The sequence below is a fragment of the Pleurotus ostreatus genome, assembly GCF_014466165.1.
Source record: "Pleurotus ostreatus strain PC9 chromosome Unknown scaffold_9, whole genome shotgun sequence".
Classification (NCBI taxonomy): domain Eukaryota; kingdom Fungi; phylum Basidiomycota; class Agaricomycetes; order Agaricales; family Pleurotaceae; genus Pleurotus; species Pleurotus ostreatus.
This window is the reverse complement of record NW_023503164.1, coordinates 1,507,062-1,531,521: the sequence shown is the minus strand read 5'-3', so window position 1 is coordinate 1,531,521 and position 24,460 is coordinate 1,507,062. Positions and strand designations below refer to the sequence as shown.

Below are 24,460 nucleotides of genomic sequence, written 5' to 3'. Positions count from 1 at the left end.
AATTATACGAACAATGGGGACGCTATAGTCACAAATATCAATCATACATGCCACACCAAATACAAAGGGGCCCTAGGGGTCCTATCCAAGTCATCATCGTGCTCACAACCTCTTGAGAGCCTTTTTGCGCTTCTCCGCACCGGTGGCAGCAGAAGATGCAGCAGCCCGCTTGACAGCTTTAGTGTGTGAGGGAAGAGCAGCTTCACCGGGGGTAGCCGAAGAAGATTTTACAGCCGCTGCGGCTCCACCAACTACGTTCGCGTCTGCTGTGCTCAGTGGCGAGGGTGATACATGTCGCTCCTTGTCCTTCGAGCCATCCTTATCGGGGCCTAGGGATTTACGAGCATTTTGCGACTCGTTATGTGTCGGCGGTGCCGGTGAAGACTTGCGAGCAATCGGTGCCACTGCGAGGGGGAGCGAGAATATAGGGCCTGTGGGAAGCGGGGTAATGACAGATGTAGGCAGTGTTGACGAAGACGCGACAGGATTCGCGGATGTATCTTTGCTTGACGCATCGTTGAACTCAACAGGCTTCGCTCGTGCATGAACACTTGTAATCAGCTTAGCACGATTACAGTAGCTCTTGTAGTCTTCTAGTAGGAGCTTGCCTGCTTCTTCGTCCAAGGCTGATTCAGGGTTGGGATATATAAGTAGACATTTCACGGTCAGCAAAATGTGACCAATGCCGTATTCAGATTTCCAGTCCTTCTTGAGCGTGTTAACACAGATCTCCCCGGCGGTGGAGACGTTAGGGTGGAATATCTTGGTGGCGAACCAACCTTAACACGCGTGTAAGCTCAGCCACGACACCGCGTAGAGAGAAAGGACGTACATTTTGGCGGCGCAGCAGGGAATTCCTCGGTGAACTGAAACTTGACTTTGAAGTAGCCGTCAGCGTACGGCGTACCCTCTGAACATTACGCCGGGAACATCGGTCAGCCACTGGTGCTACGGAAGTGTGACGGGCGACCTCACCTGGTCCTTCTATAATTCCGGTCACATCTAACATATTATCTTCGCTTGTTTGCACACGAATTCCTTCGGGGGGAGATTTCTTGAGCTCGGTGAGCTCACGCATCAGTCGGCGCATCACCATTGGTTGAACGGACTGCGGAAACCGCGTTAGCAATGACTCTCGGAAATGCTCGCATGTAAGGGTCGTACCATGGTCGTAAAATTGAAGAATGGCGGCGGGGTAGATGGATGGCGTTTGAGGTCAAGTTGAAGATGAGAAATGTTCGAGGAGGCGACATTTAACCCCCGCTGTCGTGTGTGCAAACATCACGTGATCATCGGCCTCGCACTCATCGGCCCTGCTTCAACTTGGCCACAACCTTCTTTTGGCGAACAATGAGAGGGGAGCCAGGGGGTCTGCTCAGGCAGAGGCCCGTAGGAAATGCGACACAATAGGACGAAGATTCGGAGGACTCGGAGACTTGACCTGCATCTCATCATACGCCACCCACGTGTGTCTCACATGGATCCACAGTGAGAAACTCTCACAACTTTGCAGTGCACCAAGGCCAACTGATGGATCTTGGATTAAAGGATGTGCATATCCTGGTCACCGGCAGGTCTATTCACCATTCATGCACAATGCTGAATGTCTAAATGGTGGATTGCTTCTAGGTGCCAGTGGTGGAATAGGTATGTCGTCCGACATTTCTACTGGTGTACTTCAATGCTAAGGAGTTTGCTGAATGAAGGCCTCCAGACCGTTCGCACATATGCTGGTACCGGATGGTTCACGAATAACTGTTTACCCAAGTTCATGCTATCTCATAGAACATGGAGCCAAAGTTACAGCGCATTACAATACCAACATTTCCCCACTTCATGACTTGGTTGAAGCTTTCGGATCCGCCAGCGTGCGTGCCATCCAAGCAGACCTTACGAACGAGAGCAGTGTATTCCACATGTTCTCCCAGCATGAGGGCCAGCCCGATTTCGGACCCGTTCAGATCGTCGTCATAAATCATGGCATCTGGCCCACCGCTGATGAACCCATCGCCGTGATGTCTTTGGATCGATGGAATCATATAATCAGTACCAATCTGACGTCGTCATTTTTGGTGGCCAGAGAGTACCTGAAGCAGTTGTCTCTGGCTCCCGAAGAGCTCAGGGCGAAGGCGAACATAGTGTTTATCGGGAGCACTGCGGGGAAGTACGGCGAGGCTGGCCATGCCGATTATGCTGCTACGAAAAGCGGTGAGTCATATGTTCGTTTAACCCTTGACGAGTTGGCTGAGTGGAGCTTGCGTGACTGAAGCTATGATGTACGGCCTGACTTTGTCACTCAAGAACGAGATCGTGAAGATCGCACCGAAAGGAAGGGTAAATTGTATAGCCCCTGGTTGGGTAAAGACGCCTATGGCCGAAGAAACCCTTCGAGATACGGCTTTTGTCCAACGTGCACTCGCTACGTACACAATCGTGCATCTCGTTTGCCATTCGCCTTCACTGACTTGGTGCGTACTCAGAACGCCTTTGAAGAAAGTAGCCGAAGCGAGAGATATCGCCAATCAAATCGCGCTCATCTCGTCACCTACTCTCTCAGGTCATGTCTCCGGCCAGGTCCTCATGGTGGACGGTGGGATGGAAGGCAGATTACTCAATGTACCATCAGACTTCTAGTATGGGTAATGTATTTTCTTCTCCTGTCCTCATCACAATAGCTCCTTACGCCAGCTGGTTTATAAACAAATTGATCAGGCGGGAGAAGTATCCCTCCTTACAGCCCATCCGTGTCAGTGAATATCATCGGCCTTCCGAACCCGTTCTGTTTCCCCCGCCAGACACGCTTGACCACGCTGGTTTTGATCGCCTGACGCCTTCTTCGCCGTCCTTCTCTCACACGCGCTGTTGCTAAAGTAAGCTCTTCCATATGCTCCGGGCCTCTGGTCGTCGAACATACGAGTCTACGCCTGTCACGTGTGGTAAATACGAACCGTCGCTCTCGCGCACACAAATGTTCTGATGCTGATGGAAGCCGTGTGTCGTAAGAAATGTGGGATAAATACCCCTCATAGATGCCCAACGGTGCTTTCAGTTGATTAGCCACGCCCATTGGTATACCTCTTCACATACACTGTTGCGTCTTAAATGATGGTGCCATATTTTGGGGAAGTTTGTAACTGAAATAGCGTTGATGGGACGCCGACTTTCTGATGATTTTATGGTGTAACGTAAGCGTCATTAAACACTGTTGCGTAGGCGTGCTGCTGGCAGACAGGCGTATTGCTACATGCATGGTCAGGTAGCGGAAGATCCATGCGCCATCCCCAGTGGCAGAATCAGCAGGCAATTGTGGCTAGATATTGTGGCTGGAAGTTAGAATACGGGGAGGTACTCTGGGGCAGGGTCGACTGAGTGATCGGCTTCGGAAGTATGTAGATTTCCACGTGACATGGACATAGAAGCGAGAGAAGCATCGGCCTAGTCGCTTACAAGTAGTTCCAAATCCATGCCTTCTCCAATTCTCGACCTTGCTCTGCACCACCATCTTCAACCATGGCCCTCCGCGCGAACTTTCGCGCACTGCTGGCGCTCGTTCTCGCAGTCGGTGCAGCGGCTCAGGATGCGCCAGCGTCGGCCTCCGCGTCCATCGTGGACTTCAGCTCCAGCGCAGTTCTGTCGACCACGAGCTCGGTCGGAATTTCCATCTCTGTGCCAGCCAGCAGCACTTCTTCTTTCCCTGGCAGCATAACGTCGAGTGCACCTGTCCCTTCAAGTACCAGTGCCCCAACTTTGTCTAGTAGCTCCCCCGCTTCTAGCGCCTCGAGCATCTCCAGTGTCTCGAGTGTTTTGAGTTCCGGGTCTACTGCGTCGTCATCCTTGGTGACTTCGCTCCCTAGAACTTCCTCAACGTCCAGCGTCGGAGTGTTCTCCCCATTCCCAACGCCGTCCCAAGCCCCAGTGCGGGGCGTCTTCGAGGTCACGGACCCGAGCCGACCACCACCTGTGGATTCGCCCATAATCCCTGATTTCAATCCAGCATGGGCGGAGGCATATGCGAAAGCGCGAACTCTCGTGAGTAGCTTTCGCTTATTTTGACACCGTTCCACATGCTAAACCCCCATCAAGATCGCAAACTTCTCAATCGAAGAGAAGGTCAACGTTACCACGGGCGTCGGCTGGATGAACGGTCTTTGTGTAGGGAATATCCCGCCGGTGCAGAATTGGCCGGGCTTGTGTTTAGAGGACTCGCCTCTGGGAGTTCGGTTTGGTGATTTCTCAACCGCATTCCCGACGGCGATCAATGCCGCTGCAACATGGAATCGGCGCCTCATCCGTCTCAGAGGTTTGTTCATGGGGCAAGAACATGTTGGGAAGGGTGTCAACGTTGCGTTGGGCCCAATGATGAACATGGGTAGAGTGGCTAATGGTGGAAGGAACTGGGAGGGCTTTGGTGCCGACCCTTTCTTGGCTGGCGAGGCTGCGTACGAAACTATCCTTGGTATGCAGGAAGCTGGTGTACAAGCTTGTGCGAAACATTTCATCAACAAGTGAGTTCAAAGTTCAAAACGCGTCAAGTGTGGAATACGACAATGATGCGGCCCTCTAGTGAGCAAGAGCACAAACGTACGGAATCAACATCTGACGTCGACGACCGCACGCAACATGAAATCTACGCGCATCCGTTCTTGAAGAGCGTCATGGCTGGCGTTGCCAGCGTGATGTGTTCCTACAGTAAGTCGGCCGAAACTTGACATCGCTCTCGTTGATGGCTTTTATCTCGTAGATCAAATCAACGGAACGTTTGCGTGCGAGAATGACAAGATGTTGAACGACGTACTGAAACGCGAGTTTGGATTCCAAGGCTGTAGGTAGCGTCTGGTTGGACCATTTCGGGGTAACATATCTTGGGACAGATGTCATGTCGGACTGGCAAGCTACACACTCTACCCACTCAGCTAACGATGGCCTTGATGTGCGCACTTTCGGTCCCCTTGACTTAGCTCAACGCTGACCACTTACATCTAGATGACCATGCCTGGCGACATCACATTTAACTCAGGGGACTCTTGGTTTGGTGGAAATCTCACCACATCCGTCAGGGATAATCAAACCCCTGAAGCTCGCCTTGATGACATGGTCAGCTTCTTCTCGGTCTACAATCATCGATACTCATTGGTTGTAGGCTACTCGCATTATCGCAGCCTGGTACCTCCTCAAGCAGCAAAGATCTGACTTCCCCACGCCAAACTTTGATGCATTCCGTCCCGACAACGAGCAGACGAACTTCCACATCGACGTGCAAGACGACCATGGTGACCTGGTAAGGGAGATGGGCGCCGCGAGCACCGTGTTGTTGAAGAATGTGAGGGGGGCCTTGCCCTTGAGGAAGCCGAGAAGTCTTGTACTGGTTGGTAGCGATGCTGGTCCTGGTGTGATCGGGCCGAATCACTTCTCTGATCAAGTGCGTCATATTTCATGTTGTGTTGCATCAAATCTGTGGCTCATTTGGACTCAGGGTGGCGTTGACGGCGTGTTGGCTATGGGTTGGGGATCTGGGTGAGCACGGATTTTTACTGGAGTCTGTTTGTATTGCTTAACAATGGTACCTTCCCAGTACTGCGAATTTCACATACCTCGTTTCGGTGCGTATGGTACTCATCGTCGCTTGCCTGGCATGTAAATGACGTCGCGAACTAGCCCTACGAAGCAATCTCAGCTCGCGCACGCAAGGACCATACAACGCTCTCATGGATATTCGACGACTTTAACCTCGCTCGCGCTGGGAACATGGCCATCGGAAGGAGTGCTGCCCTTGTTTTCCTTAACTCAGACTCTGGCGAAGGATACATCACTGTTGACGGCAACGAGGGCGATAGACGCAACTTAACGGCCTGGCACGGCGGAGACAACCTCGTCAACGCAGTGGCGGCTCAGAATAACAACACCATCGTAGTGGTGCACAGTGTAGGGCCGCTGATTCTGGAGCCATGGATCGAACACCCTAACGTCACTGCAGTACGTGGCCTCTCGGACGCGACTTCGTATTCCGTATTGATTTGTAATTCGAATCCAGGTTGTTTGGGCTGGCGTGTCTGGCACTGAAACCGGTAATGCATTGGTAGACATTCTCTACGGAGCGTGGAATCCTTCCGGCCGCCTACCGTACACCATCGCAAAACGACCAGAAGACTACCCTGCGCAGCTAGTCCTTGGTGGCGGAGGAGCAGAGAACATCATACCTATACCTTATACGGAGGGCTTGGAAATTGATTACAGGCACTTCGATGCGGTATGTAATCATGCTAAATTCCTCCTAGCTAGGCTGACCGATACCTCGGGCTAGAAAAACATCACCCCGCGTTTCGAATTCGGCTTCGGTCTGAGTTATACCACTTTTGAGTACAGCAACTTGAAGGTGTCGAAGATCGACAGCCCCGACCACGTTCAAAGTGATCTCGAACGCGCTTGGGCGGCTGGGAAAGCGAGTCCGCACGGACAAGGCTCGTCAACGGCGTTGTACTTGCACCGGCCTGCGTTCCGGGTTACTTTCGACGTGAAGAACACCGGAAAGCTTTTCGGAGGCGACGTGCGTTGATTCGTTTCTTTGAACAATCATTGTATATTGATGTCGCCTCCTAGATTCCTCAACTCTACGTCAATATGCCTGCGTCCTCGGGTGAACCACCTTCCATACTCAAGGGCTTCACTAACATTGAGCTGTCGCCAAACGAGAGGCGGACGGTCACGATCAACTTGTCGAGATACGATCTATCTATATGGGACACTGCTGCCCAAGGATGGGCGAAACCAGCCGGTAGAATTTCGATTACCGTTGGAGCAAGCAGTAGAGATGCGAGGTTGCACGGTCGGATACCCCTTTGATTGGCGAGAACACCATGATGCTTTTGGTGGACTTTTTTGAACTGGACTCTTTGCTTTGCTGCTTGCTGCTTGTAGATCCAACCACGAAAAGGTTGGATTGTGTTGTCTTTCAGTACTATCTGTATCTATGAACATTTGAACCTTTGAAAGCCTTTGAGCACATTGGAGAAACAGGGGAAGCCCCTGAATTCAGGATCAAGATATTAACCTTTTGTTAAGTCGCGTCGCGTGGCGCGTGACAGTCTTTCATCGACGTTCACTGAGACAGTTCCCCTCAGTCGTCGATCATCATGCGCTCCAGCATCCTCGACGCGCTTGATAGATCCATGGCTCTGCCTTCGGCAGTCGTCATCCCCTCAGACGACGACGACGAAGGGCCCAACGATGCTGCGATGGACGCGACGAGCCCAGGTTCACCAGGTACGTTTAGACTTTTCGGCAAAATCCAGCTCTTGGGAATCACGTCGGTTATTCAGCGCCAACGACGTTCTCATTGTCTCAGGTTCTCACTGGCACGTCTTCTCCATCGAAGTCGCCTGCGGCCCTATTGCGTACCGGTGGAATTGCTGGGGGCTTTCACCTCAATTATGACCAAGAAACCCCGCTGAGAAGTGTCGATGTCGGAGGGGAAGACCAACAACAGAAGTACGAGGTATTCGGCTCCGTCGTATCCTATCATTTACATATCCTGGCGCCCTAGGCTAGCCGAGTTTGTGACGAATGCGATAGACAATCTCAGCCATGGAATCACTGTTCGAGATGCTATGAAAGATCTCGGTCTACGAGAGTGAGTTTCACTACCAATATGATGATACCTCATTCTTGATCTTTGTTTCTCCAGTAAGACTGATTTCCTCCCTGGCCTCGATGTACGGCTTCTGCCTCATCAAGTCATTGGTGTCAGTTGGTAGGGTCCGATATGATGGCCGTTAATATCACATACTCACAGGCAAGTAGGATGGTCGCTCAAGAATCAAGCACCCGTAGAGGAGGCATATTAGCGTCGGTTGATTCGATGGTGGACATCTACTTGAACTGATTTCGTGTTACAGAGACGACATGGGGCTTGGGAAAACAGTCCAAATGATTGCCACGATGGTCATAAATCAGCCAGAACCAGACGCTGATTGCCGCGTGACCTTAGTCGTCGTACCCGCTGCACTCCTACAACAGGTTAGCAAATACACGCACACACTATATTTTAGCTAAACCTCACCTAGTGGAAAGACGAGATTGATACGAAAACTAACGGAATCTTCGAAACGCATGTACACCACGGAAAAGATAAGATAAAGAAGCTTTCCGAGCTTCAGTCGAAGGATGTTAGTGACTAGCTATGTTTCCGATCGTTATAATTAATCTGAAGCCCGTTGTCCACAGGTGATAATTACTTCCTATCCGACTTTATGTCAAGACTTTTGGCTTCCGAAAGATCTGGAACCAGGAGAAGAGGCTGAATACCTAGCCAAAGAAGGGTGATAATCTTTGTCTTCCCATGCCCCACCCGTATTTACCTTGCAATTTGTAGGGGCATACTTGCGAGAGCGAAATTCTTCCGCGTTGTAGCGGACGAAGCCCAGTTCATTCGCAACCGGTGGGAAAGAATTGATACAATACAACGCCTTGTCTAGCTGACTGATAAAATCTTTAGATCTACACGTGCAAGCACAAGTTTGGCCTATATTCGTTCGATTTATAGATGGATGTTGACTGGAACGCCAGTCACCAACACCCTGTGAGCACCCTCTGCGTATTATCCAGTGCCTTGTGTTCACCTCTATGTGTACAGCGCAGATATTTATGGTTTACTACGATTCGGGCGATTCCGACCATGGAATGATTGGAACGACTTCAATGCGTATGTCGCGAAAGTTCAATACGAAGACGCCCCTCTGGCAGGTCGGTGAGAAGTAGCAGAATTGATTGCGCCATGTCTCACTCCATCAATCCGTTAGGCCAACGTGCCCAAGCCATACTCGAACCTCTAATACTACGTCGCACGAAGAACTCGACTTTAGTAAGTGTCTTTTACACGTCTTCCTCCAACTTATTGAGTCTTGCGTGTCACAGGAAGGCGAGCCCATCCTTCAGCTACCACCAAAGGACATAGAACTATGCATGCTTGAATTCTCAGAGGAAGAACGAGATGTACGTTATTGCGTGACTTTAGTTGTTCGCTCATAATCATCGCGGCTTTCGCAGTTATATGACTCCTTCGAGAAACGTTCGAAGATTAGATTGAGTAAGTTCATAAAGGAGCGCACGCTAGTCAAGAAGTACGTAGTCTACCATCTCAGGGTGGATCACTGGTTCATAATTAACCTTGTTAGCCACGCTGTAGTTTTAGTTATGATCCTCCGCCTTAGACAGTTGTGCTGCCATCCCAACCTCATACTGGTGAGCCCGTTACATTTGCTTACTACACACATTAGGTTCATTTACGATACCGCAGCGGGATACAGATGACTTCGAAGATCCGACTTTGCTAATGGCGGGCGACGGTGAAAAGGAATTAAGCAGAGCCATCAAATTTATGGGTAAATCTTGGGTCAATGACGTGAGTTAGGGGCTTTTCTACGTGCGTTCTCCAGCTGATCAGGTCTACTTGCTCAGGTCAAGAAACAGTGGGCATCAGCTGGCTCGTTTTGGGTGGAACCCTGAGTGACGTTGTAACAGGTTCTTGGAGCGCTCTGCTGCGAGCGAGCTGATCGATTTCGCGGACTTGATCGCGGAAGGGAACGACACTTGCCCAGTTTGTCATGATCGTATGTTGTTTCAATTACTCGTCTTGTACGATGTTGACGGTTTACAGTATACGCGAATGGTAGCGGACGCATTATCGAGTGCGGCCACGAGCTATGCTTTGGTATGATTCCTTTATTCATCAATGTATTGGTTTGTTCAAGAACGATAGATTGCTTGCTGGAACTGAGTAATGCGGCCGTTGCACATGACGGAATCTTGTAAGCTACTCTATTCTACTCATCGATAGCTACATTCTCATATGGCGTGTAGCGGCTACGGTTCCGAAAAGCAGAACATGGAGGTGGAACGAGCGTATGAAGAGGCCGCAACGAAGGGCCTCCGACCCTGTGAGCTGACCTAATAATACCTTACTTCATTGTCACTGAGATGCTGTAGGCCCAACTTGCAAGAAGATGTGTGACTTCAATGCCACAAACAAAGTATTCAAATCAATCGCTTTTGAGCCCTCCGACGAGGAATTAACGGCATATGCTAATGCCCATCGCCGAGGGTCGAGACGGCATCAGGTCAAATACGAGATTAAGGATGAAGATGACGAAGACAACATGGATGTTGACGTCGACATCAGCGAGTCATCGCCGACGCCGAATAAGATCGAGGAACTATCGGAGGATGAGTTGCCTGACGCCTCCTCCATCTTTGCCCCTAAGGCAAAACGCGCCAAAATAAGTGATGTAAGTCCAATTGACATACGTTTGTAGCAGTGTCATTGACGATAGGTACAGGATGGCGACAGTTTGAATCTATCCATGGATCGTATACGGAAAGCCCCTGCAAGAAGGATGACAGGCAGTCGGCGGTCCTCTGGTGTGGGGCCTTCACTCGAGACCAAGGTCAAACCCAAACGTAAATTTGATGACGGTCCGTCGGACGAAGTCATTGCGACGTGGCGTAAAGGCGACGACAACTTAGAAGCTAGTACGAAAATGCTGGCGCTGGTCGATCTGCTTAAGAAGAGTGGCGACGATAAGACTATATGTTACTCTCAATGTAAGTCGGCCCTCTTCTCTTCATCTAAAGCAGGGGTTGACCACATTACCTAGGGACTACCATGCTTGATTTGATTGATAAATTATTCTCGCGACATGGCATACAGTGTCTTCGATACGACGGCCGGATGGATCGACCTTCCCGAGAGGCTGCGCTTACTAACTTTAAACGACCTGGAGGTCCCAAGGTCATTCTGGTCAGGTAAGGTGACGGCGTGCTGAATAGATGGTGATTTTGACTCACCATGTCTTCATCTTAGTACAAGATGTGGTGGTGTTGGGTACGAGAATGTTGGCCTCCCTGCGTGTTCCATATTAACCCATTCTTCCAGGCTTAATCTTGTGGTTGCCAATCGTGTCATCAAGTAAGTTAGTCTGCCCGAACGTTTGGATATTGGGCCTGATCCTCTGCAGCATGGATTTATCATGGAATTATGCTGCTGAATCGCAGGCGTACGATCGCGTGCACCGTCTGGGGCAGGAGAAGGATGTTTTCGTGAAGCGACTTGTTGTGAGGGATACAATTGAAGAACGGTAAGCACTTTGCCCGATCCCCTCTATCGGCGGCTAAGAGATCCTTAGGATGCTTAAGCTGCAAGACGTTAAGACTGGTAAGCTCTTAATGTATATTACTGTTTGAGTGATTGCATTCTGATGGGGCTCGTACATAGGTCTCGCTGAAGCCGCACTTGGCGAAGGCTCTGGAGGCAAATTACACAGGCTGAGTGTGAAGGATATCAAACATGTAGGTGCAGATCTTTGAGAGCATAGGCCTGGTACTCACAGACAGGCGAACAGCTCTTCGGCATGACTACTAGTAGTGCCACTCCTGCAGAAGACGAGCAACAGCAGAGGCTAGCTAACACAGCAGGACGAATGAGTTTGGAATAACTCTGTGTATAATACGATATACCTACAATATGGATCCGCGGGACGCGCCGGCGGTAGCTCGCTTCGAAGTGCTAGCCATGTATTCGATGTATATTCACATATTCACAAGGCACCTAGAGTATTATTTGCAGGATATCTACGAGCCTTGTCATCTAACCGGTATTGTAAATGTTTACCGCCTAGTTTAGCAACTCGTGAGTAATCGACACCCTCTGTGAGCATAATCCCATCAAGTTCTTTTACGCGTGATAAGGCAACAAATGTAAGGCCACATGAGAACTCCTTCTTCCCCAGACCGAGCTTAATGCGCGGTGAAGTAAGACCTTGAGATTTGTGAACGGTAACAGCCCAGGCAAGTCGAAGGGGTAATTGAGTACGCGAGCATTTCTTGCCTTGAAGTTCGAAGGTTGTCTTCAATGGGGTTATGGGCACAATTGGTACACCATCGGGGAAACCAGGGCGTGGTTCAGTGTGCCAGAGAGTCGGTCCAGTGTAGGCAGGGCAAGAGACAAGGGCAGCCAGGGGTAGGTCGGAGCGAGAAGAACCAGGTGCCCAGATGATGTCCTCGAGAATCCCAGTTGTAGCATTGACAAGCCCTAAGATTACCAGACATGAGTCCCGGATATAGGTAAAAGATAGGTGTTTGCATGAACCGTGAGCTTGCCAGATGTTTCTTGATACCATTACCTTTGCACCTTGAGCCAGTACGACTGAGGGTTCCAGACCACCAGCTTCATCAGATAGAGCTTTTGCTGCAGTAGGACCACCATCGTGGCGAGCAAGAATTCGAGCACAGGGTTTGTTCAATGCAACCAGTTCTGCCAAATTAAGATCCTGGACGTCGTTCCTAGTAGTATAAAGGCAAACTGCGTCTTTGAAAGTTTGCTTCGCCGCCAGATTAAGGTTATTTGCAGCCTGAGTATTGAGTAGTTGCCAGTCGTCCTGAGTTAAGCCACCAAGCGAAGCATGCTTGAGGAGATCCCGGAAACGCTGTTGAATGTTGGAGTTGCCTTGCTGCCGGTGGATAATCTGAAGCCTAAAGCTTTGAGTGAAGAGACAATACAGGGCGTGTCCATCACGGCTAAGGGAGCCATTGTCGGTTTCAGCAACAGATGGAGGGGAGTAGAGAGGGGTATCTCCGACTGGAGGTAATTGTGCAAAATCCCCCATGATTGCTACATTGAGGCCGCCAAAGGCAGTTGTTCCATTGGCGTGCAGTTGGCGAAGACAAGAGTCGACTTGAGCTAGTGTCCGAAGGCCAACCATGGATTTTTCGTCGATGATAACAAAATGTACACCCTTCCATTGAACCTGAAGGGTCGCAAGCCGTGAGCCAGTAAGGGGGGAGAATCCTTGGAGTGGGAGTGACAAAGATGAATGTAGAGTTCGCCCGTTGATGTTTAGCGCAGCAACTCCAGATGGAGCAAGTACACGAATAGGGTCTGCCTGGTTATGTTGACTCGCCATCGCTCGTAATTCTTGACAAATAGCCCTAATGAGGTAAGTTTTCCCGCAGCCTGCTGTACCATCTATATTCAACAAAACCTGCCCAACCGCCTCCCCAGCAAGAATCCGTGAGTAAGAGGCAATATATCCATCAAAGATTGCACGCTGCTCATCTTCTAACGTTGAGACGTCAATCAGTTCTTCATCGCCCATTTCGTTGTCGCCCATAGGTGTATCTCGTTTCTTCTCATCAATCCACGATGAAACTGATTCAATATCATTCCATCTTTGCCGGGAATTTTGAAGGTCCCATCCATCATCGATTGGCCGCCGTCCCAAATCAGAAACATCGAATTGGGGAATTGGCACATTTGGATGAAGATGCGCCCATGTCTGCCAGTCCTCCTCGGTCATGTCGGCAAGATCAGGATTGGGGACATCCTCGTCCTCCTCTTCATCCTCAATGTCACGGTTTTCTTCATCCCAGCACCGGAGAGTATCAGTAGGATGTAGGTGATTATGAGCTTGACACTCTGCAAATATTTCGGCCCATGTTTTCTCCTCTCCGTTTACAACCCTGATGTCATCTAGAGAGCGAAAAGGATGATGCAAGATGGCTTTTGTCCTACAATAATCTTCATAGCGGTCGTCTTCTGGATTTGGCGAATATCGTGGATAGGCGCGGACAACTACATGCGTTGAAATCTTTCGGCGACGCCATTCCGACTTCTGCCAAGTAAACTTCTGACAAACTTCATGAAGAGACATTGTGTCCATTGATGGTGGTCTTTCCATATACCTATACATAGTACGTGTGAGTGTCCATTGCGGGTGCCTCAAATCTGGTGCCACTAACCATTGAAAGAAAGATTTTCCCGTCACGGCCCTATCATGTCCAATAGCTTTGCCATTGTCAACTATGTCTTCTTCCCCCAGCTCGCGCATACTGCCCTCTGTACCAATGTACACCGGCTGAAATGCCGAAGACGTACGAACAAGCGGAGTACTCAGCATTAGATGGGCAGTCTCTTGCGCCGAGTAAGTTCGTTCTCCGAGCATCTTATTGAGCATCTTGTGACAAGCCGATTGCGCTGTTGCCTCGGGGTCTACTGTATTGACAATCCCAGACAGAAGTTCTGTAAATTCAGGTGCATCCTGTTCGGCCTTTGTTGCGTACTTAGCAATGTAGCTAAGGAAGGTAAGAGCATAAGTCGTTGCAAAGGACAAGCAGACTTACTTGATAGCAGCAGACTTGCTCAACACTGGTTTCAGGTCAATGTTAGCTCGCCACGCCAATATCATAGCTGGATTATGGAGATTAAGCAATGGGTCATTGCGGCGTGCCTCAAACCGAACCCGGCTTTTGGAATCCAAGCCCACACCTGCATCATGTCGGCAGGGTAATGGAAAGTCGAAGCGGCAGAAGATTTGAGGGTCAGGAGAGCCCTGCACCTTACGCTGCACCTGACAATACCCAGGCATGCATTTTGTATGTCGTTCAACCCAGTTCAGAAGGTTGGCCAAGTCTTCCTTCGTGTTCGAAGCCTCTTCGCGGCTCAGATTTGAGGGATGGCGACCAATCAGTGGAGTGTTTTCGTCTTCACGAGGGAAGGGGTTAGTTGCTGAGATGATGTCGCCCCAGAATGTTGTAAAGGTGCACATCTTCTCCTCTTGTTCGGGGGGTATCACGGTATCTGGCATCTTCAGGACATCCCAGTCGATCTCGTCTGCATTTGGAGCATCTTTCAACCACAAGAAACCATGAATATGGCCACTCCCCCGCTCTTGCCACTCGTATCGGTACCAGAAGTGCGCCACGCCAAGGAGAGGGATTAGGAAATGTTTCATGAATAGCTGTAGTCGTTTATCAAGGTATGCCGCTGCTACATATATGAGGGTTGTTGTTCAATGCAAGCGTGCGTTGGCGTCGTCCTGCCCGATCATCCCCAGCTGGCACTGGAATCTCCTCCGGCATGTGCCTGTGAAGGTCTGGCCACTGAAGGTCGGCTGCGCTCAAAGTGAAGAAGACGCTCGGACTACCCAGCACTTGAATCTTATCCATTAACTCCCGGCGTCGCGCAAGCCAGAAAGCTCGTGTACCCCGGAGTTTAGCACCATAGCGCAGCATCGTGTTGACAACTTGCTGATCCCCCTCATTAAGCAGGTCACGAATATCAGATGCCTTAAGCTGCGCGGCATCGTGCTGCTGTCTGACAAAGACTCTTGCCTGGCTGCGCGCTCGATGGCGCTGCAACGTGTTGAACGCAAACCAAGGAAACCGGCGATGGCGTGCAAAACGACCCCCTCGAAGGCGGAGTAAATGGGTGAAGTACTCTCCCAAATCAATCTTGCGCAGGTGTGGTTCATAAAAGTCACCTTCACCGTTGGGAAATAGGGTTGGAAATGCAAGTGTCATGTATCCGGCAGTTGTCTCGTTGATTGGCTCTGGGTTTATCCCTGGCGCATTGATCTGTGGTATAGAGGGTAAGTCAAGTCGACTAGAAATAAGTCGTGAAAGAAACCAACGATGTTTTGAGTGTACCGAGGGCCAGGTTCAATAACAGCATTTGCAATGTTCCGAATGGCATCGACCTCAATCTCCAGAGTATCACCCACGTTAAGAACTCCACCCACACCAACATCTCCATGTGTATCTCCTTCATCCTCCTGTACAACATCTGCTGCGGCATGTGGACCAACTCGAACGATGGAACTGGGATCTTGGCGGCCTTCCCGGCAGGTGGGAATACGGTGTGCAACGGAACCGTTTTCAGGCAAACTCGACAAGGCATCATTGTCAATTTCCAAGTCGGCGTACCCAGGATCATTCGCAACCTTGTATCGCAATGCTTCTGGGACTTTCTGGCGGCGAACGGTGAAGTCGATGTGCTGGGACATGTCAACATCCTCTCGTCGAATGATAACAAGATCAGTGTCTTCCGGCAACCGAGGCAATTTTGTCGCGATCTCTGTAATGTCCTGAGGAAAGTTGATGATGTGATCCTGGTAACACAGCTGGCGGCCTTTCGTATATCGGACTTGCATGTAAGTCTTCACCCTTGAAATCAACATATCCTCCATATCGGTGAGTCCTTTCAGGCATGCGGGGACATCATGGGCTAAATGAAATGAGAAATAGATGAGGTATCATAGGATTATTCGAACTGACATGGATGAACACGATTAGCAGCCGACCACTTCTTGACAGGTTCGCCTTTATCGTTGCGGCAAGACGAACAGGAGCCGTCAACGACGTGTAAGTCAAATCCTTCTTCCCAACAATTATCGCACGCCTCATACTGTACTGCGGCCAGTTTCTCGTTGAGGTCTTGGAGGAGTTTCGCCTCACGGGCATCCAGTGCACTGTCCGTTGGGAGGTCAATATCCATGAGGTCGGAACCGTCACCGAATACATCATCAAATTCATCGCCTGCAGCTGTTTCTATGCCATCGTCTTCCTCAACATTCAATACGCCGTCATCAATATCACCTTGAGCGTCAGCATCTCTTCGCTGCTGGGCTTGCAAACGGCGTCGTGTCAGACAATCCTGACAATTTGCACGGAGGATCCCTTCTGCACTCAGACACGCGTCAAGTGTAACACGGTGTTGCCCTATGACACACCAACGTTCACCTAGCGCTCTCACATCAGCTACGTCTAAATAAGATCAAAGAAAGATCACACCGAGCACGTCGGCATCCATCCGTTGACGGACATTCCGGGCAGCCTCTGCTTGGCGGCAAGTGATACACGTCTTGAAGAAGGAATCAAGGCTACGAGGCTTCGCGAAAAGGCGCCTCTTCTTGATACCGCGGCAACGAGTGCAGCGTTCCCTCTTGCGACAACGACGGCAACGCGCATATAAGATGTCGCCTGAGCTATTCAAGAACTCACTCCTCGGGAAACGATCTGTACATAGTTCACACGACTTCAGAAACGGGGGGACACGAATGGTCAAACGTTGGCGCTCATGTCGGCGCGTTTCGAGCAAAGACCTCTCCCCCGAACACGGGATACACATGTCGCGAGTCGAATCCCAGTGATTCCGAGTGCGGGGGAACACCTGGGAGCACGCATTGCAGATACCAGTAAGTCTCGGACGGCATGAAGGGAAGAAGTAAGATGTATTGAAAACACAACTACATGCACAGTAGGTAGCATATAGAGCTGCGACCTGTCTACGATGCGTCAATACACCAAAAGTCGTCCTCAAACCAAAGAAAAGGACGCACAACGTCAAAAATCCACCAAACGCGCCCGTTTTTTCGCGCAAATCAACGACGGCAAGCAAAATCTACACTTCCCATGATTCAGAATTGTGGAAAAGAGGCCAGTTCAGCCAGAAAAAAACACGACCGAGCCTCCAAAGTACGCAGAATTTGTTTGGCCTTGTTTGCACGGGCCTTGAACCCTTTAGAGCATGATTGCTCGCTACGCTCGCAATAATTTATACGGTAGAGACTCTTATACCTTCCGTGTCAGCCGCTAGGCTGTACCCATTCTGTAGTGTTCTTTTATCATACCACTCGTACTGTATTTTTCTATCAAAGTAGCCTGTCCAAACAACCGTAAACTCTTGTTGTCACGTTGTTGACCAATCTCACAATCGACCACAACGACAAGGCCTTGCAGTACCTCCCATCTGACCCAGTTATCGCAACTAGTGACGCGATGAACCTATGATGAAGCACAGTGGATACTTGTCGATGGAGGCGCTTGTAACCAGGGTCAAATATTCGCCTCGTGTGAGTCGTGGCTGAATCATGAGACCTCTTCAGCGCTTCAGCGTTGATTTCCAGATTAAAGATTTCCAGATCTTCGGGGTTCGGGAAGGTCAATGGAACCGAAATGGTTACAAAACACGAAGACCGTATGCCAGGAGGTCTTCTCCAGTCGAAATTGAAGTAGGACGTAAATAAGATTTCTCTTCGCTTGGATTCGCGCGAAGAACTTGATTGCAACACCACATCATAGACGCTGGAGGTGACATGCAACATCGATTGTTCGACGAATATTAACTGGATCTGGAATTTGTGGTCATTCAGTGTTTCTGATGGCCGCATGGAACCATGGAACGCGCGCCTACCTATCACTGCTTTTGAGTCGACGACGACAAGAGCCCCATCCTCCGCCTACACCGTGCTGCAGCATTGTAAAGCTCTGCTCGCTGCCTCCAGGTATATAGCGACCCTGCGTGCAAAGAACAAGGGATGGGGGACATACAGTGAGCGCATTGATTACAGGCGTTGGGAGTGATCTTAGAGCACTGATCGGATCCCCCATACAGTTTGATTCTTGTTGGTACGTCGTTCACCATCCGACCGCTCTCCTCGGAACTGATGGTTTCCTGATATCTAGTACAAAAGGCTACTGGTTTAGGATGCAAGAGCACGCTGCGGAGTAAACCGAACGGATATGTTACTATCAACTGGGTGTTGGGATCGCGACCTCAAGAACATCGGACTCAAGTCGTTAAAAGCACAACGTCTCCCTTATGGGAAGAGAGTTTTCGATTGTGAGGGTGATGAGCTACAAACCATTCGCCCTGTATGACATGTGTTGCAGGTTTTCTCAATCGATGGACTCGACGATCACATTCGAGATGTTCGACAAGGGCTTTGGATCCTCACATTCGTATGGGACCGTTCAGAAGACGGTCAGTGAGATGTTGGCTGGCACCAGACTAGGAATGTTGCATTCGGTCAATCACTTGCCGACCAGTGCCAATGACACCTCGACTTATAGACATCAGCTTTCCTCTTGGCGATGCAATTCTTTCCATCAGGGTGGAGAAGGAAGACACGGACTCGGCCTTATCAGACACTCTGGCCGATGCTCAACGAGCGACCCGTGACTTTGCGAAGGCGCCAAATCAAACTAAGGTCACTACATCGGCGTACACCTCTCTTGGCGGAGTTGTCGATTCTCTGAGCAAGTTGATGGAGATAGCGGATTCCGCCGCCCAAGTGAGAGATACAATGCTTTATCTCGTGCACCACCTCATCGGCCTTAACTCAGATACATCCATACATCAACGTTGCCTGGAAGACCGTATCGTCAGTATATAAGGTAGATATTAGATTTACGTATAGTTTGCTGAGCCAAACTGATCAACCACCAGGTTGTCAAAAATCAACTAGACCGCGATGAAGCAATATGTGATCTCTTAGAAACTATGGCCATACTGTACGGATTCACTGTCCCTCTCGAGGTTATGCGTAGGGACCACACGGAGCTAGACAGTACTCTGGTGGACGTTATCAAGCAGATCTTACAGCAAACCATCGAGTGCTCTCTGTTCGTGCAAGAATACAGTGGCAAGGGCTTCGCTGGTACGCTATGGCTCACGACACTATCATCGTCATCTAACGATTTTCATAGGCCGATCTATCAAACATACCTTCTCCACCACTGATGAGAGGGTCAGGACTTTCAAAGCAGCCTTTATTTCCTTGGGAAATTCCCTAGATATGGGTTTAAGTGTTCAGAATGCCTTGGTATCTATACGCATAGCCTCCGACGTACAAGACCTCGGTGCGTCTTTAGTGCGCTACCATCGCGGCTCACTTGTTGACTGTGATACAGCCCTTAGAAGCAAATTGAACCCTGCTGAAATGGAGTGGACCGGTCGACCCACCTGCCATCCTCGCACAAGACTAGACATGCTCCGCACCATTACGGAATGGATTATTGATCCAAAGGCCAAGTCCAGGGTTCTCTGGATCACCGGTCTCGCGGGCGCAGGAAAGAGCACGCTCGCTACTACCGTCGCCAACATGTACGCGGAGAATGGGCGACTGGGCGCCTTCGTGTTTTTCGACCGCGACGTAAAGGAACGAAGCGATCCTACAAATTTCCTCCGAACGCTTGCTTACGAGCTAAGCCGGTGTGACGTCCGCATAGCTAAGGGGATAAAGGGTGCCGTCGACATGAACTCTCGCATAGCACAGATGCAGCTAGACGCACAATTCAAGGATTTGGTTCGGATGCCTTTATTTCAAGCTGCATCGGATACCGCTGAAGGCCAATCACTCGCAGACGAAGGGCCAGTTGTCATCGTCATCGACTCTTTGGACGAATGTGGCAACGAATCCACCCGAAAGCAGCTACTGAAAATTCTTGCGAAAGAAACAGCAAAATTGCCCAAAATCGTTCGTGTTATCATCACCAGCAGATCCGAGCCAGATATCGTCGGGGCGTTCAGCAAAGAATCACACATCAAACACCACGAGCTTGAAGTCCTACCTCACGATGGCGACATATCTGTGTACATTCAATCGCAATTCAAGGAAATCGAGGAGAAGAACTATTTTGACGAAGGCTGGCCGGCGCCTGATAAGCTCAGACGTCTGGTTTCACGTGCTGGTGGCTTGTTCATTTGGGCTTCGACAGCGTGTAGGTATATCGATTGTTACGACCCAGATGCTGCCCTCGAGGACCTCCTGCAAGGCGAAGGATTCCACGAAGGGTTGGACGACCTTTACAGCAAGGCTCTAAGAGGTGCTGGGGATTGGAAATCACCTAAATTCAAAGACGAATTCCAATCCATCGTGGGGACCATCTCGGTCGCCAAAAACCCTATAACTACGGAAACCATTGACAAGTTCCTCAAAACGAAAGTTCCATCCAAGCGGTTGCTTTCTCGATTTGCCAGCGTTATCCATCAAGCGGATAATGAACCGGTTCGCATTCTCCATAAATCATTCAGCGAGTTCATCTCTAGCCTCGCGAGATGCGTGGAACCTATGTATTTCATCAACGTCTCAGATCACGAGCATCGCGCGGCAGTCAACTGCATCGCGCAAATGGAGGTGATGTTCAAAAGGCCTCGTCTGTTCACACCGGGAGCGATCCTCAAACTAGACTATGATGAAGCCGTTACCTACTCCTGCTCATATTGGATACACCATGTTATCGCGGTTGAAGACGGTTCAGATCGTACGAAGCTGGCATTGACGGTTTACGACTTCATGAAGGTGCATACTTTGCACTGGTTGGAGGCTACGAGTATTCTCAAGACGTCGCGTTCCACACCGAGCATCCTCGAGCAACTCTATCAATGGGCAATGGTACGTCAACTTGGATATATGCTATATGACCATGCAAATCACTCATGATCGCTAAATAGGATGTGGGAATGGATGACATGACATCTCTGGCCTACGATGCATATCGATTCGCGACATTTTTCGCAGAAACCATCGCTGAGCACCCCGCCTTGATCACGCAGGTTGCGCTCCCTTTCGTTCCTTTAGAGAGCAAATTATATCAACTATTCCACGATCATCGCGAGCTCCCGACGGTCATGGGTGGTTATCAACAAAAGTGGTCACCATCCTTGCGCGTATTCCCTATACTTGACACCAGTGTCATATGTGTCTCATTCTCGCCTGATATGACCAAGGTCGTATCCACCGGTGCCCGCTTCGATGACGATGCGCCAATAAATGGCGACGAGAATAACTGTGTTCGGTGCTGGGACGTCGCTACTGGCACGGAGGCTATGCCAAGCGTCGAGCTAGAGTACACTTCCATCGCTCAGTTTTCCTCTGATGGAGCTCAAGTTTGGGTCGCCACTGGGCAAGGCAGTGTCTACGTCCTCGATGCCGGCACTGGTGATCGATTATCTACATTAATCTGGAATCAATGGCTCAAGAAACCGGAACACTCCCCTGATGTATCCAGGTCGCCTTCTCCATCCCTTCGGAGTTGGAGGTCCTCAGACGCTGGTTCAAATCTTGGCTCGGCTCCAAGAAGTAGAGCTCCCAGCAGACCACCAAGCTCCATGCACCATACTATGTCACTGGACACCGGTATTCCTCAGTCGCACGGTCTTGAGCAGTCGGAAGCAAATGCTGAAACGAGTGACAGTGATTCTGCCCAAAGTTCTCCACGAGCAACATCCTTACCCATGGATCCAACTGACCCTGGAGACGTTGCTTCAGACCTCAATGTTGAGGGTGGCTTTACCAGGGCCGCGTTTTCCAACGATGGCAAATGGGTTATCTTTGGCGATGATTCCGGCGAGCTCTATGTTATCGATCGCGAGGCTAGGAAGCAAACATATGACACATTAGATGATTGCTCCAGACTCGAGTGGAGGGAAGTTGTTCGAATGTTCCCCTCCATCGTGTTTTCGCCGGACAACGAGGTATTTGCTGCTGGCGCTGGCGACGGAAAAATCCACATCTGGCGAACGGAATCGGGCGAGAAATTCCTCGAGCTAGAGGGTCACACCAAGGAAATTATCCTTCTTGCTTTTAGCCCAGAAGGTGATAAATTGTACTCAGCGTCGGAGGACGGAAACGTGAGGACATGGGATCCTGTTTACGGAGACGCCGTCGGTTCTGTGACCATCGACATCAGAGGGATCACGAAATTCCAACCGATGGCTTTCTCTCCTGATGGACGTATGGCGTCGACATCGACGGACGGCACGATCCAAATCTGGGACGCGAGTACTGGCGAAGAAGTAGGGCCTGTTTTGCAAGGCCACTTCAACGCTGTCTCTTCCATGACCTTCTCTCAAGACGGAAGCAAGCTAGTCTCGGGGGCGTTTAAGAACAACATTCAAACATGGGATGTATCTGGGAAAGACGAACTTACCAGATTTTCTCGGCATGATCGACCTCCTCATAAAGTGATCTTTTCTCCCAGTGGCCTAATCGTACGCTCATCAAGACCAAACGAAACCAAATTTTGGAGTTCGGTGACCGGACGTGAGCTCAAGATGGATCCATACGACATGTCTGCGACATTTATAAAAGATATAGCCGAGGACGATGAAAACGACGAGGAGTTAGCGAGCAAAATCAAAGAGTACAAAGAAAAATATAGCGATGCGCCGGACACACTCGTAACATCATCTGGAGATATAGTCACCCTCGTGGATTCATTGCCTGATTCGGAACTATCAGGCCTAGAGAAGGAATGGCAGGCTGCCATCGAAGGGTCCAATCCGAGGGACCTGACTTGGAAATATACAGATTCGCGTATCGTCTACCACCACCCCAAGACCATCATTGACGACGACGACGACGGTGTGGTCAAGTACGAGACAGATGGCCAGGAGATTTGGCGGTTGCCATTGGAATTCCGTCATCGTAGCAATGATATACGACCGAACTTCATAACCTTCGGAATTTGGAATGGACGAGTTTTCGTCATGCACTTACCTCAGAAACTTGTAACTCGTAACGCTACTGTGTAGCGGTATCGTGGCCTTTCCCCTGCTTTCCATGTACTGTTTTCTTCATGATCGTGCTTTGTGTTGATAATTAAACGTTGATAGTCGGTTAGTCGTTTACCTTCAACATCGATGGGATACGGTTTTGCACTAATTCATTCCACTCCATTGATGATTTCAGGAGAATAACATTCCATAGGACCCACACAGATAGTATAGAAGTCCTCATCGGATACCACGAGAACGCCTAGATTAGTATCCTTGGTGAGACAAATGCCCCCCGCATCCTGAACAACCGCTCCCAGGAGATGCGGATCGCTGCACTAAGGTCGGTGATGTTGCGTACTGCGACATAATTGACTTGCGTCGCCCGTCATATGCTAATGGAATGCTGCTTAACGGGGTGGCTGGCTCCTTAGAGCGAGGACTCATGGATTTGGGACCAGGAAGATACGGTAGGTAAGGTAGGCGTTTACTGTAGGAAATAGCGCCCTTTGAAGGGCTGCTGTGTCGACGGAGCCACAGGTAGAATACCCCGATGATGAAGATGAGGGCAAATCCTCCAGCGACACTGCCGACAATCAATGCAGTAGGGGGATTTGATGGCGGTGAATAAGATGTTGCACCACCAGGGGCCACAGTCTCTGAGGCTTGTACAGATGTTGTACTGGTCTGTGTAGGACGTGGTCTGTAGTTTTGGGGGAGATCGATGGGTGTCTCGACCACAAAATAGTCGAGGAACACCTGCCCGGAATCTTTACTTCCGCAGATACCGACGAGAGTGTGGTCTGTAAGTGAAAGAAATGGGCTAGAGTAAAATAACTGCTGGTATCGAGGCCCCGAAGTAAGCTTGTCAGGCTTGGGGGGCTCGGGGGGCTCGGGCTTTCCGCCGTCCAGGACGTAGTGTGCGACGACATTCGTAATATTGGAATGCCCTTGGTGGCCCGCTGGTCCCAATGTACCGAATACCTTCATAGATGTACCTTCAAGGAAGGGTCAGTACCAGGTTTCACGGGTGCCAAGTCGTCAACATACCAAAGAATTTGAACGAGAATTCTGCGCCCTCTTTGGAGCAGTAGGTAGTAGTGCCATTGTATTCGTTTGTTGCGCCACCAGCAACCCAGCCAGGTGAGTACCGTATGCGAGTATCTCTATCGTCTAAGATGTCGTTGACTACCACAGACATCTGTGAAATTGTCCGATTGGCGGTGATAGGAAAGAAATGTTGTTGAACTCAAAATCGGTCACCTTGGTTCTGACTTAATAGGAATCCGCAAGGGTCAGGATACTAGTACGTACGTGAGCTGAAAGGTCATGACCGGCCATGACTCGGGTGGATCG

At 50.0% G+C, this 24,460-nt stretch overlaps 6 protein-coding genes across 6 annotated transcripts; 4 read left to right on the top strand and 2 right to left on the bottom strand.

The window, feature by feature from the left end:
* Positions 1–102: 102 nt before the first annotated feature.
* PC9H_011685 (uncharacterized protein) lies at positions 103–1,167 on the bottom strand (the record flags this gene model as incomplete). Its single annotated transcript, XM_036781168.1, has 4 exons — positions 103–779; positions 833–910; positions 976–1,108; positions 1,165–1,167. The coding sequence occupies 4 exons, from the start codon at positions 1,165–1,167 to the stop codon at positions 103–105; spliced, it is 891 nt and encodes a 296-aa protein (XP_036627023.1).
* A 363-nt stretch (positions 1,168–1,530) lies between these two features.
* On the top strand, positions 1,531–2,634 carry PC9H_011684 (uncharacterized protein; the record flags this gene model as incomplete). The annotated part of the gene is made up of 6 exons (XM_036781167.1): positions 1,531–1,570; positions 1,630–1,647; positions 1,707–1,733; positions 1,786–2,208; positions 2,270–2,423; positions 2,481–2,634. 6 exons carry the CDS (start codon positions 1,531–1,533, stop codon positions 2,632–2,634), a joined length of 816 nt encoding a protein of 271 aa, XP_036627022.1.
* Positions 2,635–3,510: 876 nt separating this feature from the next.
* Positions 3,511–6,840, top strand: PC9H_011683 (uncharacterized protein; the record flags this gene model as incomplete). The annotated part of the gene is made up of 13 exons (XM_036781166.1): positions 3,511–4,029; positions 4,084–4,505; positions 4,565–4,689; positions 4,742–4,822; positions 4,872–4,930; positions 4,984–5,094; positions 5,141–5,419; positions 5,474–5,514; positions 5,573–5,600; positions 5,656–5,973; positions 6,032–6,247; positions 6,302–6,544; positions 6,598–6,840. 13 exons carry the CDS (start codon positions 3,511–3,513, stop codon positions 6,838–6,840), a joined length of 2,685 nt encoding a protein of 894 aa, XP_036627021.1.
* Positions 6,841–7,130: 290 nt separating this feature from the next.
* On the top strand, positions 7,131–11,486 carry PC9H_011682 (uncharacterized protein; the record flags this gene model as incomplete). Its single annotated transcript, XM_036781165.1, has 30 exons — positions 7,131–7,260; positions 7,317–7,485; positions 7,541–7,627; positions 7,682–7,747; positions 7,798–7,842; positions 7,893–8,013; positions 8,061–8,162; positions 8,221–8,315; positions 8,369–8,434; positions 8,492–8,575; positions 8,630–8,739; positions 8,796–8,857; positions 8,911–8,988; positions 9,043–9,116; positions 9,171–9,237; positions 9,293–9,397; positions 9,454–9,464; positions 9,517–9,605; positions 9,653–9,706; positions 9,755–9,803; positions 9,856–9,932; positions 9,982–10,280; positions 10,332–10,596; positions 10,650–10,797; positions 10,856–10,876; positions 10,928–10,960; positions 11,010–11,129; positions 11,178–11,206; positions 11,267–11,340; positions 11,394–11,486. 30 exons carry the CDS (start codon positions 7,131–7,133, stop codon positions 11,484–11,486), a joined length of 2,823 nt encoding a protein of 940 aa, XP_036627020.1.
* Positions 11,487–18,143: 6,657 nt separating this feature from the next.
* POC1A_1 (POC1 centriolar protein A) lies at positions 18,144–23,143 on the top strand (the record flags this gene model as incomplete). The annotated part of the gene is made up of 10 exons (XM_036781164.1): positions 18,144–18,157; positions 18,221–18,234; positions 18,292–18,448; positions 18,499–18,593; positions 18,655–18,899; positions 18,952–19,002; positions 19,055–19,265; positions 19,315–19,467; positions 19,519–21,002; positions 21,062–23,143. The coding sequence occupies 10 exons, from the start codon at positions 18,144–18,146 to the stop codon at positions 23,141–23,143; spliced, it is 4,506 nt and encodes a 1,501-aa protein (XP_036627019.1).
* A 228-nt stretch (positions 23,144–23,371) lies between these two features.
* PC9H_011680 (uncharacterized protein) lies at positions 23,372–24,305 on the bottom strand (the record flags this gene model as incomplete). The annotated part of the gene is made up of 2 exons (XM_036781163.1): positions 23,372–24,102; positions 24,155–24,305. The coding sequence occupies 2 exons, from the start codon at positions 24,303–24,305 to the stop codon at positions 23,372–23,374; spliced, it is 882 nt and encodes a 293-aa protein (XP_036627018.1).
* Between the last annotated feature and the right edge of the window lie 155 nt (positions 24,306–24,460).